Below are 15,787 nucleotides of genomic sequence, written 5' to 3' on the forward strand. Positions count from 1 at the left end.
ATCAATGACCTTCCTTCCATCAAGGTCAGAAGTGGGGATGTTCGCTGATGATTGCACAATGTTCAGCACCATTCACAACTCCTCAGATACTGAAGCAGTCCATGTCCAAATGCAGCAAGGCCGGGACAATACCTAGGCTTGGGCTGACAAGCGGCAAGTAACATTCGTGTCGCAAGTGCCAGGCAATGACCATCTCCAACAAGAGAGAATCCAACCATCGCCCCTGATGTTCAATGGCATTACCATCACTGAATCCCCCACTGGAGGTTACCATTGACCAGAAACTGAACTGAACTAGACATAGAAATACTGTGGCTACAAGAGCAGGTCAGAAGCTAGGAATCCTGCGATGAGTGACTCACCTCCTGACTCCCCAAAGCCTGTCCACCATCTGAAAGGCAAAAGTCAGGAGAGTGATGGAATGCTTTCCACTTGCCTGGATGAGTGCAGCTCCCACAACACTCAAGAAGCTTGACACCATCAAGAACAAAGTAGCCTGCTTGATTGTCTTCACATCCACAAACATTCACTCCCTCCGCCACCAATGCACAGTGGCAGCAGTGCGTATCGTCTACAAGATGCACTGCAGGAATTCACCAAGGCTCCTTCCACAGCACCTTCCAAACCCATGACCACTGCCACCTGGAAGGACAAGGGCTGCAGACAGATAGGAACACCATCACCTGGAAGCTCCCCTCCAAGTCATTCACCATCCTGACTTGGAAATATGTCGCCATTCCTTCGCTGTTGTGGGGTCAAAATCCTGAAGCTCTTTTCCTAACAGCACTATGGGTATACCTACACCACATGGACTGCAGCAGTTCAAGTAGGCAGCTCACCACCACCTTCTCAAGGGCAACTAGGGATGGGCAATAAATGCTGGCCCAGCCAGCAACGTCCCGTGAATGAATGAAAAGAAAATCCAGTGTGTAACAAGACAACTTTTTTCCAACACAAGATTTTCTGCTCCCAACCACAATCCCTGCCATGTCTGCCAAAGCATTAATCTATGCTTTTGTTATCTTTGTTTTAAATAATCCTGATCAATCACTACCCTTCAAGTTCTAACTCATTTAAAATGCCACAGCCTACATCTTCAACCACACAAAGTCAGGTGCCCCCACGTCCCCTCAACTTTTCTGAACTCTAGCACTGCAACAAATTGACTTGAAAGCACTTATTTTCACCTTCAAACCCTCCAAAATCTTACACTGCACAGCTTTAGTTATGACTATAACCCATACAACACAGATACATCCTCCACTCTGCTGGCTGGCTTACTGTATTCTACTCTTTCAACCACCACACTTCTGCCCTACGGAAATTCCTCCCCATTTTCAAAAACTTCCTCAAAACCAACCTTGACCTTGCTTTTAGCTCCTTTGCCCACTCTCCTGCTTTTCCTCCTGTTCAGCATCTGTTTATCCTCAAATGTGAGGAGCACTACAAGTTATTATTTGTTTAAAATCTTCCACAAAAAGCGGTTCCTTTCACTCCACTATTATATTAAGGGCTATGTTATATCAACAAACATAGTGCTTATCTAACTGCCTTAATAAGGTATTCTTCAATTCTTAGCATTGTACACTACTCCTGCTACAGAGGACTTAATAGTTCCAGAGAGCAGTCAGCTTCTTTTAACTTAGTTACAAAATCATTTTGTAAAGTTAGGAATTTAGCAGCAATAAGGTACAAAATTTGTTGGTATACACTTGTTAATTCTTGGGTTCCAAAAGTTTTGATACTGCCTTTTTGTGCAGCCAGGTGGTATTTTGATAGCCGTTCTAGCAGAATACATATGGTTGAGACAAGGAGAGGGGGAACATAATAGCTGATGTTTTATTTTCTATTTGGTATGCTTCACCATTTTTTTTGCCTTGAGGTTTTTGAAATTCTAAAAGTCATGATCAAACTGTTAAACTGTCATTTCTATATGCAGCTTTGGTAGATTAAAAATGGCAACTAAAAAGTCAAATATTCAAGACAAAATTACTCACATTATTTTAAAACTGTGTTTTCTGAGGTATAAACCATCTGACTCCCCAATGGCTTACAATTTTATTCAGTTAATGGTTGTGTCATACAAAATCAGAAAAGTTTTACACTCATGCTCAGTATATTATCGAAGTAATCAAAGCACGACCATTGTTCCCAGTGCCCCTACGTTAGGAAGTAATAAATGGGGTTCTGCTCCAGTCTTCAATGCAGCAAACACTACTGGAAATAGACATCACGAAGGACAAGTAAGCAAGCTCAGCTGTGATTCCATGTATGTCATGAAAATATTAATGTATATAATGTTTTTGGAAATTATTCTAAATTGGACTTGTAGTAGGGTCTGTGTCTGTGGGTATGAGTGAGTGTGTGTCTTAACTGGATTAAAGCCAGCTTGTCTGGGTGCTTTGATGTATAGTAGTTTTGAGATGTAAACAGTGAGGTTGAATAAACCATTCAAAGGCTGGGGGTGAAATCTTGCACCTAGGTAGGAGACACCGAGCAATACGTTGATATTATCAATAAAACTGGTACAATGAAAGAGGTTTTATTGTTAACTGGTGCAATGAAAGAGGTTTTATTGTTAGAAGAGGTGGAGTTCAAAGGGCTTGGTGATACAATGATAATTTACATTCAAAGGGAAGGCTAGGTACATATAGAAGAGTTGTGTATGTGGAAGTCAGAGGCATGTAAGATCCAAGCCTGTAAGCCTACCACTTGGTCTGCGAAGGAACAAATTGAAAGGAACCTCATTTTGAATTTGTACGGTAAAATGTGCTTTGCCTGATGTCTGTTTAAGTCAATGGGTTAGTGTTGCCTTGGGGCAAGTTACCTGGAAGTGATTAATTTGGGGATTGGTTTAAAAGTTTTAATGGTAGTAATTTGTATGTGTATGTGTTTAATTTCTTATTGAAATTAATAAATGTTTAATTTAATTTATATAAAAACTTCTGGAGGCTTGGTGGTTTCATTTCTGAATTCAGAGTTACATCTCAAACATACCTATTGAAAATATAGGTTATGACAATTGTTCAAAGTTACACTCTGGGATTTTAAATAACTCAGCCTTTACCAACTGGCGTCATAACAGTGTAGTTAAACTTTCTTTGAACACACAGTTAAAAGTTTACAGACAAATGATGGTCACTTGACAAGTGAATAGAGGGCAGCAGGTATCCAGAGGATTACATTCCAGCAAGAGGCTGCCTTCAGATGAGAGAATTGGCCAAAGAAGAAAAAAAACACATACATTTAACAAAAAAGTTCCAAATATATTGTCCACTTTATAATTTATTTTCTAACTAATTTCTAAATAAGCACTCAGCAGCTTCTGATCAAGCTAACACTGGTGTTTGGCCAGTGATGCAAGTTAAAATTGGTTGTGTATGTCTTACAAAGCCAGAGCCAAACCTTGTCAATCACCCATAACAGTTTTCATGAGTTTTATCAATTTGATGTTGATGTACAAATAATCCAGAGTAAATCATAAAAACAGAATTCCATAATGTTAACCCATTAGATTTCATCTGCACTATCTGGGTTAAAGTCCTTTAGACTATACAAGGGAGCAGGAAACTGAAGATTTCTAGGGAACTCAACATTAATAATTTTTACCAATACAGGTTAATTTTTTTCTAAAACCAGAAAAGGGCAAATCACAATTCTAAATAAGTAATTTAAGATTATTTCATCAAATGCACTGTTAATTGCTAGCTGTAAATTGAAATCACGTTACAAGATCTAATCCAGTATGACTGTAGAACTATGTCCCACAATCATTTCAATGTCATTTTACAAACACCTAATATCTAATGATTATACCATTACCTGAACAGAAATTCCACTCCTTTTAAAAAGCTGCGATTTCACAGAAGAGTCAAATCTACAACCTCACTATGGGGTTCACACAAATCACTCAATCTTCAGTCTTGTGGCTTATGACATCACCTGAAACCCTCAATCAAGATGCCAGCTGTACAATCACTATCCTATTTCCATTATTGTCTGTAGCTTGCATATGTTTATTTGAGGGTTGATGACAGACTTTATGATGAGAATGACACGCTCCGCGCATAGCCTATTAAACTGATAAACCCAAGAAAATGAAGCACATTGACACTTCCCGATAGAAAAAGAAAATGCGATATGGCTCCTTTTTTAATTGGGAAGAGTAAAACTTCCCTTATGCGGCCACCTGAATGCCATACAGGTTGTTTCGCGCCCATCTCCCCCACATTGCGTGCCAAAGCCCTGAACCCCCTCCCTTCTCTGGCTGCGATACTGAGACACCGACACCAAATCTCCACCTTGTCTACTGCTCCCCACCTTGGTGACAGTTGAACTCGACGCGCGCTGCTGCCTCTCCTTGACACATACTCACCTGTCGCTAACGCAATCCCCCGTCAGGTACAAAGCTGTTTTCGTCGGCGTTTGATCTAGATATTTCAGAAACCTTTTGCCCCCAATGTCTCTTTCTCTATCAACACCAGTTTTACAGAGGTACTTCCACTGACGCAAACCCTCCTACAAACACCACGTCGATTTTTTTCCACCGCTTTCTTTTCCCAGCCTGCCTTGCGAATTTCACCGGGGAGGAGTCGACCTCATACCCGACGGCCTCTGCGGCGGAAGATTCCACAGTCTTCCTCTGTCCCTCCACCCGGCGGCCTTCGCGCCATTAACGTCTTTTGAGTTACTGATTGGGCGGGGCTGCGAGCAGAAATATAATTCTTGTGATTGGTTCGCTTGACCTTTTTCCCGACAGTCTTTGTATTTTAACGTTCAGTTTGCCGTTTTGCTTAGTGGAAGTTGCAGCATTTTTGTGTTTTTATTCTTTTGGATGCATGAGAATGTCTGAAGCCAGGAATGAAGCATGTCTCTTCTGTGTCCGTCACACTCCGACTGTTTGTTTTGGGCAGGTCAGTGAGACCAAGGTTCAACTCATGCATCCTAATTTGTAACACTTGCCTTTCTTTTCTGATAAGCTGAGATTTTTTTTAAGGTTGTCAGTATGGGGAATTCTCTTCTCTACAGAGTAGTGGAGGCTGGAATTTTAAATTCAATCAAGGCACAGTTGGACAGATTTTTGATAAACAAGGGAATCAAGGATTAAGGGGGGCAGACAGGAAAGGAGTTGAGACCACAACCAGATCAGCCAATATTCATTTTGAATGGCAGAGCAGGCTTGAATGGCCTACTCCTGCTCCTCAATACATGGTTAATGCAATTATGATATTTTTAGGTTGCTCGCAGTAGTGTTTAGCACATTAATTTCTGGAGATTCCAGGAAAATTTTGACAGGTGGGAGTCAGGTCATTTACAACAGAGAAACAGGCCATTCCCAAATGTAATCTTCAGATCAAGTGGGAATTAGAGACCATGGGTGGCTGGATCGGGGGCATGTAGACGTAATTAAAATGAGACCTAAAATTATATGTTCTATCTTTTTCTGTATACTTTGAGTTGTGATTAAACTGCAAAATTTACAGGAATTTAGAACAATAGAACAGTTATGATGCATTCAACCTACCATGTCTGCACCAGTCAAAAAGAGATAAAGGAAACTAGCCGCTCACTTTAATCCCACTTTCTAGCACCTGGTCTGCACCTTGCAGGTATGAGTTGAGCGGTTCAGCCTCAACCACCAACTTTGGCAGTGAATTCCAGACACCCACCATCCTCTGGGTGAAAAAGTTTTTCCTCATGTTCCCTCTAACCCTTCTACCAATTACCTCCTGGTAATTCACCCCTCAGCTAGGGGAAACAAGTCTTTCCTGTCTACCCTATCTCAACCCCTTATAATTTTGTACACCTCAATTAGGTCACCCCTTAGCCTCCTCTGTTCTAAGGAAAACAACCCTAGCCTATCCTCAGTGCTGCAATTTTCAAGCCCTGGCAACATTCTTGTAAATCTCCTCTGCACTGTCTCCAGAGCAATTGTGTCCTTCCTGTAGTGCGGGGACCAGAACTGTACACAAAATTCCAGCTGTGGCCTAACCAGCATTTTATACAGTTCCATCATTACATCCCTGCTTTTGAATTCAGTGCCTCTCCCAATAAAGGAAAGCATTCCATATGATTTCTTAACCGCCTTGTCCATCTGTTCTGCCACTTTCGAGGACCTGTGGACATGCACACCAAGGTCTCTCACTTCCTCAACTCCTCTGATTAACTTCCATTAGTGAAGAGAGAGACATTTGAGATGTTGAATAGTTTACAGAGGAGTTTCTCTGTGGTTGCCTCTGTTGGGCATGGTGACCAGCCTTCGGAGAATAAATTAAGGGGCACTGTAGGGATGCCAAATCTAAAAGCTGGGGGTGCAGGGGCATGGCAAGGGAGTTGCTGTTGAACATGTAAAAGCAGCCTTGTACTCAGTTAACCGTCTTCTCCCCACTTCCTCCATTCCCAGGACATGCACTGAGAACCCCAAGCATAAATCACGGCACATCCAGGGCCGACATGTACAAACACAACTGGATAGCTCATATGTAGATATGAGACTTCCTGAGGCATGTGCAAATCAAAGACTGGCCGACACGTAAGCAGCCATAAAGTCTGGCTGAAGCATGCACAGGCAAAGACTAGCTGCCATACATGAATTCCAGGATGAGAAAAGTTCCAGGAAGGCATGATGTGGAACAAAAGGCAGAATTACGCAACAGTCCCAGAAAATCCAGGACAGTTGGTCATCCTGCTGTTGAGCGATACAGAACTCGTGTGCTACAGCACCATCACTGGTCACAAAGGTGCAATTACAGATTAACTAGTTTAGAGTATTTCTTTTTAAATGTAGACATTGAAATTTATTTTAAAAAGTGACCAAGAAGCAGAAAAAAACAAGTTGTCTTTAAGTGAACACTGATAAACATCAGGGTTTTGTTAAGAAAGGGGTTGGGGGCAATATTGTGTTTAGTGGGTAAACTGCAGATCTACTAATTTTCTGAAAATAATTGTCTTGCCATGACCCATGTCAAGTTCATTTGTGCTTCTTTTCAGAGAAGGTTTACTCAAAGTCATAGGTATCTCGTTAGAGACAATGTCATTACTAAATGTCATACTCCAGTGACTGTACATGGAATTACAACTCTCTTCAGTGACCTCTATTGTCATCGCCAAACCTAAAGCAACTAGTATATTCCTTATTCTTGCATCATTCCTCACTACTTAGTAAATCAAGTTAACTTGATAACCAAGATGAAGGCAAAATACTGCGGATGCTGGAAATCTGAAACAAAAACAAAAAATGCTGGAAAAACTGAGGTCGCCTGACAGCATATGTGGAGAGAAAGACAGAGTTAATGTTTTGAGTCCGTATGACTCTTCTTCAGAGGGAGGGAAATGGAAAGCAATGAAGGTGATCAAGGCAAAAGAGACAAGTGGAAGTCCTGTCGGAGAGAAGAGCAGTACTTCTTCAAGGTGGGCATTCTTGGAAGAGAGGTGAGCAGTGAATTAAACACTTAAGATAAAGGCAAAATACTGCGGATGTTGGAAATCTGAAACAAAAAATGCTGGAAAAACTCAGCAGGTCTGACAGCATCTGTGGAGAGAAAGACAGAGAAACATTAACTCTGTCTTTCTCTCCACAGATGCTGTCAGACCTGCTGAGTTTTTCCAGTATTTTTTGTTTTTATTTCAGATTTCCAACATCCGCAGTATTTTGCCTTTATCTTAGAGAAGTGGCAGTGAATTAAACACTTTCAGGAATGCCTACCTTGAAGTATTGCTCTTCTCTCCGATAGGACTTCCACTTGTCTCTTTTGCCCTGTTCACCTCCATTGCTTTCCATTTCCCTTCCTCTGAAGAGTCATACGGACTCAAAACGTGAACTGTCTTTCTCTCCACAGATGCTGCCAGACCTCAGTTTTTCCAGCATTTTTTGTGTTTGTGATATATGATAACCAATTTGTCCCACATAGTGTTGAAGTACAAACACCATCTAGTCCTGCATAGGTAAGGGAGTCCACATTTGAAACACTCCCTTCTTCCGACCAATATAATTTGTTCAGATTCATCATTATCTTTGAACGCTTCCTCAGATTTCTCTCCTTCATTTGAAGGAACCTGCCTTTTTGCTTTGGGCAGTTCACGGCATAATCACGCCTATTAACAGTTCCTTAAAGTATTCCTGGGATTCATTCACTCATTATTTTTCTTCCACTTTGTCATCTGCTAAAGGTGCTTTCATCCTCATTCTGACTGTGACTGCCTTGAATCCTTACATTGTATTTAGGCTTGTGTTCGCTAACTGGGCAATTTAAAAAATATAACAGTTATTCTATTCTGTGTCACCTAGAATGTCTCATATTTGTTCCATGAAAGCTGAAGGAAGTGACAATTTCGTCAAAAATAAGGCAGCAGACAGCTGATCCAACAGTGTCCCCTTTTCCAAGAACAGAACCCTAATTCGAACCATATAAGACATCTTAGCACAATACAGCAATTTAGATGTTAATACTGATCCAGCAATCACCAAATTGAATTTTGTCAAATTTTAACACAGTCTGTAAAGTTTTATACAGATCTGTCATGATATTTTTTTTCTATGGAATGGCCACCAGTTTTCTGAAATCTGTCAAATTTTGACCATGTCTCATAGGCATTTAACAGATCATCTTTCTTGTAGAGCTCATCCAAAAACTGTAATAAAACAACCAAACTTTCATCACTATCCAACTAGTGGACATCCATCTCAAAATACATCTTGTTTTCTTTTTGGTAGTGATATAGCCTGTTTCCAAATATCAATTTTTCACGTGGTTCAGACTTCGAGGGTATCAGAGAGTCATAATAATCTGACTGGCTTCCTGCCATTTTTCTCAACGACTACTAGGATTGTAGTTTTCAATCTGACCTTTTTTTCCTTCGTTTCTAAGCTTCAGCTTTAGGCGATCATTCTCTGCTCTCCCTCTCTTCAGGTATTATGCCCTAAGAGGGCATTGGTGACCATGGATTTCCATGTACTGCGGTGGTTTGCCATTGCGTTCTACAGGTTCTGGATGACCAGGAGTCTATCCCGCTCTTTTTGCCTGCCATAGACATGTTGGAAGGATTTGCAGGTTGATAATCAACTGGTTTGACAACGTTATGAATGCAACTTCCATGGCTACCGAATCCATGCATGGGACTCAAACCAAGAGCTTCTGGCTTAGAGGCAGGGACCCCATCCACTACGTCACAAGACTTCCTATCCTCTGCTACCTTGTTCTAATCCAGAAATACAGGTGATTGAGGATAGAACTGGAGCCGATTTTTACACACTTCTATAAGCATTTATTTATAGACAAACATCATAAATATGCCCCTCCTAACCTCTTCCCCAGTTTTAGTATGTTCATATTTAAAGGAGCACAAGCAAATTTCCAATTACTGCTCACCACCTGTGTACAATTAAAATGATAAACTGTTCAGTCAAAATATCTTGCTTTTTAAATTATCCATGTTTGTGCTTGATTGCAAATTGTAGGTGAATTTTGAAGATGTAATAATGTTATTTTTGCAGTTTTATTCTACAATTTTTGCACAGCATTGCAAAAAATGCTAGCCATTTTCTCTGGTATTTTTCACACCACCTGTTGTCATTTTTTTAAAAATTCAGCTTTAATTGTTCTCCTGTGAAAGCTTGGAAGTCCACTCAATTGGCATTTTTAGGCATTGGCTCAAAAATGTATTTGTTGGATCAGCCCTGAAGCTCCAGTTTGCAAAATGCATGCCTGTGCATACAATTACTACAGTATTGCAATTTTTCTAAATCCAACCTGTGTTCTCTGCAGTCATATGGATACAATGGGCTGAATGGCCTCCTTTTGTGCTGTAACTATTCTGTGATTCTTTACTTTGTTTCATCCTTTCACATAGATGACATAGATGTAGCCTGTGGTAAAAAAGAGCATATATGCCCTCGTAAGAGGTGCCATTTATTTAAAAAGAAAAGCAACTGAATATTCCTACCCATCCAGCCAAATGTTTTAATCTCAGGTGGTTTAGTAAACTACCATACAAGAAATGTATTCTTGTACATTTTTGTTTTTTGATCTTTTACTAAAGCAGTTCATGGAAGTGATATACATTATGGGTTCACTATCTATGTTTGATCTGAAAATGGATTACAACACAAATTTAAACAAAATTAATTTTTAATAAACTTTTCTCAAACCCATTTTTTCTGGAAGAATGTGCATGCCATATATTCCGTTGGTTATCCTTGAGGTTCCTTGTCAGTACAGAAGATATGGTCCCTTGCAGAAAGAGACTAGATGGTGTTTTATTCCAACATATAAATGCTTTAAGTTACAATAAAAGTATTAAAAATATTAACATACGGGGATACAATTAAAATCACTAAGCTGAAATACAACTGGCAAAGTTTAACGTACAGTGTTCTGAAGTGCCTCCCAGAACATAACCTGTGATAAAAATTGAAAGGTCTAGATTCACTCCCAGAACATTCTAACATACATGACTTAAGTCTCCACTTATATGTTGTAATTACCCTTTAGTTCTTAAAGGACCTTGAGCACAATTCAGCCCTGCTATCAATGATTTTCATGTCTCCCAAGTCAAACAGCCATTTGCTGACTCCTGCACATTCCACAAGACAGAAACATTCAGTACCTGATCGTCACACTTCCCATGCCACTATCCTGTAAACATGAGATAGTAATGGAGACAGGGTATCTCAAAAGCAATCTGTAGCTTTTGCTTACAGTATTCACTAAAAAGCCTTGTCCTGCAGAAAGGCTATAAAACAAAAAACTCCTCAGTTTACCCTGTCTTTCTGCCTCTTCTCCAAACTCCTCTCCAATGGCAGTGATTTGTACTGGAGTTTGGTACTAAAAGAATTTATTTCACTCCAGTAGCACACCCAAGTATTCAGGCTTCATATTGGAAATAGGTGTGCCAGAGGATATTTAGCTGTGAAATTGCATCTGAGCCAAACCCAGCAGGGACAAGATTTTTCTGCTTAATAATCTGTCTCTAAGCAGGGATCATGAGGTCAGTCGCAGTACCCTGCTGCTAATGCATTTGAGATCAACGAACTCTGAATGAATCTGTGACTACCTAGCACTGTCCAATCCGTGATGCACAACACAATGCATTTATTTGCTAAGATATTAGGAAGTAAGGTAGTACATTTTAAAGCTTAAGAAATGAAACCTGCCATTTCTTTTGAACAAGAACAATTGCATACACCAGTTGAACTATACCAAATGTCACTATGTCTATCATTTTTTTGCAGCATCGGTACACCGCTGAGGAATATCAGGCAATCCAGAATGCTTTGCAGAGGCGACTGGGTCCGGAATACATCAGTCAACGTCCAGCAGGTGGGGGGCAAAAGGTAAATTTGACAGACACGGACTCCTGGCATCATCTGATACTGAAGGAAGCCCCATATGGTTTAAGTTTATACTTTAATTTCAAGTATTAATTTCCTTATACAAGATTAAATATGTTCCATGTTAAATATGACTTTTAAAACTTAAATGAAACCTGCCATTTCTTTTGAACAAGAACAATTGCATGCACCAGCTAGACATCTTAGCACAATATGTTTAGCTTAATAAATGTGCTGCTGGTGTGACTAATCAAAAGTTTGTCCCCACATGAGAATTTGAGTCTGGAAATGTTTAGCCACCCGTCCCAGCTGAGGTAACTTCCTAACCTTTGTTCTCACCTGTGGTGGATATTACTTTTACAGGATTTTACAATTTTCAACAGGTGGGCTTTGTTATGCATTTCAGTCACAAAAGACTAATAATTCTTCATTAAAAAGCTTGGTATCTGCTGACCTGCAATTTCAGGCACTGCCACCTAATGCCACTTGGAACAACTGTATCCTTTCACAGAAACAATTCGTGTTGATTTCTATCCAAAAAAATATTTATATTATTTTGGTGATTTAAAACATTTTTCAACTTCAAAAAAATCCCAGCTACTGTTTTTCTTTTATCTACCCATGTGCCCCATCACCCCACTTTTTGTCCTTCTCACTTGAGACCTAAAGTTTATTAACTCCCTTCTCCAACTTCATGCTCAAATCTTTGTGACTCCTGCCCTGCTATTTTGTTTTGTTTTATTATTTACTACTATGAGCTGTCTTGCTACTCTGTGCATTGCCTGCCTGCCAGACTCATATTGACCTACAAGCTGCTCAGGTTGTTCTTGAGATTTCTGGGATCCATGTCTGCCTCTTCCCCTTGTCGGTAAGATATAATTCTCATAATGTTATTGGAATTTATTGTAAAATAGAGTAATAGTGGGGTGTGTGAGACTTAGTTGAATTAAAAGCAGCTGGTCTGAAGGCTTTGATGTATCAGAAGATAAGCTAGGTTTGAAATGTTAAGTAGGTAAACATGGGGGAAGCTTCAGCAGGTAAGGTGTAAAGGGAACATTTGTATTTTTAAATAAACCAGACTAGCTTGAATTCAAAAGAGAAGCCCGAAGAAGTTAAGAAACAGTGTTTATTTTTCCCCAAAGATTACTGGTAAAATTGGTACTATGATAGATTTTATTATTAGAGAGGTAAAAGTCCAAAGACACATTGAAACAATGGGAATTTGCATTCAAAGGAGAAAATTTATATTCAGGAGAGAAGGCTTGTGTCAGGGCAGGCATTCTAAGATCTAACACAAATGTGAAAAGCCCCCAGCATCTTAGCCTCAAGCTGCTGTCTACGAAGAACTGAAGCTGAGAAATAAATCACTTCGAATTCAACTGGGTATTATGTGTTACTTTGCCTGGGTCTTTTAAAATCTACATGTCTCATTGTTGCTTTAACAGAGATGTAAACTGGTGTTTAGATTAATTAGGGGATTTAGAAGTTATCATAGTAATTTGTAGATCTCTGTAAGTGCTTAAAATCATTTCTTCTATTAAAGCTTTAATTTAGTTTTGTAAGAAACCTATAAGAGTTGGTGGCCTTTTTACTGAATTCAAAGCCCACATCTCGAAATAAGTACAAATTGCAAATAGTTGTGGCAGATGCTTTAAGTTCCCCTCTGGGATTTGGGCAGCTTTGCATTTGCCATCCGCCTGCCATAACACATGCTACCTTTAAATTAACAGCTCGTTGTGTCGCCTTTGTTTCCTGCCACTTTTCTTTTTGTGCTGACTTCAGTCCCAGGTCCAACAGTGAGACTGTGCCACCATTGTCTGTTTCTCTGTTTTGCCCCAACATCCCTAACTGCCAGTTCTGCTTTGTTATTACTGCACAGTAGTGTTAAGCTTCCTGACCAATTGCTGCTCCTCTGCCAGTTGTCTTTTCACTGACCAGATGATTGATTGTGCTCCTCCTCGTTTTCAGCCCTGGTTCTCTACTTTTGATCAGTCAGTCCAGTGTGGATCAACACTGCTACATTTTGATCCTTTGCGTGGCTTTAATTAAGAAAATAGAAAAACATGCTCATATGAGTTTAAACAAACTAGACACTGAACTGAAAACTTCATGGCATTTTACGCATTGTTCTTCATATCTGTCGAGTGTTGATTTTGTAGTTTATGCCCTACAGATCTACTACAAAATCTCAATTTCCACCCTCATCTCTCTTCGGTTCCCATCTTTTTCACCTTGCTATGCTCCATTGTGCCTTTGTATACCAACCTATATTTTCTGTTCTGTTTTCCACTTGTCATTTTTCCGTAATCTCTGCACCTTCTAGTTTCTTTTTTGATTTTACATAAATGTTCTTGTCCCCTGATGTTTATATTCAGCGTACCCATATGCTGCAAAATCTAAACACTTTATCAACTTTCAATCCATTATCTTCTTCTTGCCTTTCCCATCCAAGTAGTTGACAAGGTTTTTAAGAAAGCCTGTAGGATACCTGCCTTTGTAAATACAGGCATTGAATACAAAAGTGAGGAAATCATACTTAACCTTTATAAATCTCTGGTTAGTTGGAGTGTGTCCAATTTTGGACACCACACTTTTGGAAGCACATCAAGTCCTTCGAGAGGGTATGGAGGAGATTTATCAGAATAATAATAGGGGTGAAGTAGTTCAGTTAGTTGGAGAGATTAGAGTTGCTGAGATTATTCTAAAAACAGAGAAGGTTCAGGGATGGGAGCATCACTGGCTAGGCCAGCACTTGTCATCCCTAATTTCCCTTGAAGGAGCTACACTCACCCAAGTGCAAAACAGGCAGAAAATGTAGGGCACATGGGAGCACAGCTAGGTGAAAAATATGTGAACTGAGGGTGACAAGTGAGAGATTCTTGAACCAATCCATTTGGTGTAGGTACCATGGTGGTGTGAGGGAGGGAGTTCCAGGATTTTGATCCAGTGACAGTGAAGGAACAGCGATATAGTTCCAAATTTGATGATGGTCAGACTTTAGGGAGTCAGAAAATGAGTTACTCATCACAGAATTACTGGCCTCTTACCTGCTCTTGTAGCCACAGTATTTATATGGCTGGTTCAGTTCAGTTTCTGGGCAGTGGTAAGCCGAGGATATTGATAGTAGGGATTCAACTTTGATAATGCTGTTGAATGTCAAGAGGAGATGTTTAGATTCTCTCTTGTTGGAGATGGTTGTTGCCTGGTACTTATGTGGATGCAAATGCTTGTTGCCACTGAGCAGCCCTAGCCTTGCTGCGTATGGGCACGGACTGCTTCAGTGTCTGACAAGTTAACGATACTGAACACCGTGTAATCATCAGTGAAAATCCTCATTTCTGATGGAGGGAAGGTTATTGATGAAGCAGCTGAACATGATTGGGTCTAGGACACCACCCTGAGAAACCCAAACTGAGTATCGATAGCAGGTCGTTGCTGTGTAAATGTGGTTTGACAGTATTGCTAATGACACCTACCATCACTATGCTGATGATCAAGACTGATAGGGTGGTAATTATCTGGGTTGTATTTGTCCTACGTTTTGTGATCAGGGCATACCTGGGCAATTTTCCACATTATGGAGCAAATGCCAGTATTGCAGCTGTACTGTGGAACAGCTTTGCTACGGGTGTACCTCCTTCTGAAGCACGTCTTCAGTACTATTGCCAGAATGTTGTCAGGGCCCATAGCTTTGCAGCATCCCGTGCCTTCAGCTGTTTCTTGATATCACATGGAGAGAATCAAATTGACTGAAGATTGGCATCTGCGATGCTGGGGGCCTTAGGAGGATGTAGAGATGGATCATCCATTGGCTGAAGGTAGTTGCAAATGCTTTAGCCTTGTCTTTTGCACTGGGCTCCCCCATCATTGCGAATAGAAATATTTGTGGATTCTCCTCCACCATTCATGACTGGATGTGGCAGGACTGCAGAGCTTTGATCTGATCCATTAGTTGTGGGATCGCTTAGGTCTGTCGGTTGCATTCTACTTCAGCTGTGTGGCATGTAAGTAGTTCATTGTTGTAGCTTCACCAATTTAGCATTTCATTTTTAGGTACGCCTAGTGCACTTGTCATTCAACCAGGCATCATCCCCTAGCTTGATGGTAATGAGAGTGAGGGATTGGCTAGGCCATCAGGTTATAGATTGTGGTTGAATCTGTTACTGATGGCCGTCATGGTTGCCCAGATTTGAACTGCTAGATCTGTTCCAAATCTGTCCCGTTTAGCACAATGGTAATGTCACTCAACAAAGTGTACTGTATTCACAGTGTAAAGACAGGAATTTGTGTCTACAAGGACTGTGCAGTGATCACTTCTACCAATACTATCACGGACAGGTAGATTAGCGAGGTGAGGCAAGGTCAAATAGGTTTTTCACTTGTAGATTTCCTCACCACCTGCCTAATCTGGCAGATATGCCCTTCAGGACTGGGCCAATTCAGTCAGTACGGTAGTGG

General features: G+C 40.4%; 2 protein-coding genes across 13 annotated transcripts in view; one reads left to right on the plus strand and one right to left on the minus strand.

The window, feature by feature from the left end:
- The window catches only part of erc1b (ELKS/RAB6-interacting/CAST family member 1b), a 1,202,158-nt gene extending 1,197,586 nt beyond the window's left edge, over positions 1-4,572 (minus strand). For all 12 annotated transcript variants that reach the window (XM_041215847.1, XM_041215845.1, XM_041215843.1 and 9 more), the window contains exon 1: positions 4,376-4,572. The gene's annotated coding sequence lies outside the window, so the exon portion shown is untranslated. The remainder of the gene's footprint in view (positions 1-4,375) is intronic.
- A 188-nt stretch (positions 4,573-4,760) lies between these two features.
- The window catches only part of rad52 (RAD52 homolog, DNA repair protein), a 31,127-nt gene continuing 20,100 nt past the window's right edge, over positions 4,761-15,787 (plus strand). Inside the window, exons 1-2 of the mRNA XM_041216002.1 lie at positions 4,761-4,913; positions 11,231-11,332. Coding sequence (XP_041071936.1) covers positions 4,839-4,913; positions 11,231-11,332 — 177 coding nt within the window. The 5' untranslated portion in view covers positions 4,761-4,838. The remainder of the gene's footprint in view (positions 4,914-11,230; positions 11,333-15,787) is intronic.

This window comes from Carcharodon carcharias, chromosome 21, assembly GCF_017639515.1.
Source record: "Carcharodon carcharias isolate sCarCar2 chromosome 21, sCarCar2.pri, whole genome shotgun sequence".
Taxonomy (NCBI): domain Eukaryota; kingdom Metazoa; phylum Chordata; class Chondrichthyes; order Lamniformes; family Lamnidae; genus Carcharodon; species Carcharodon carcharias.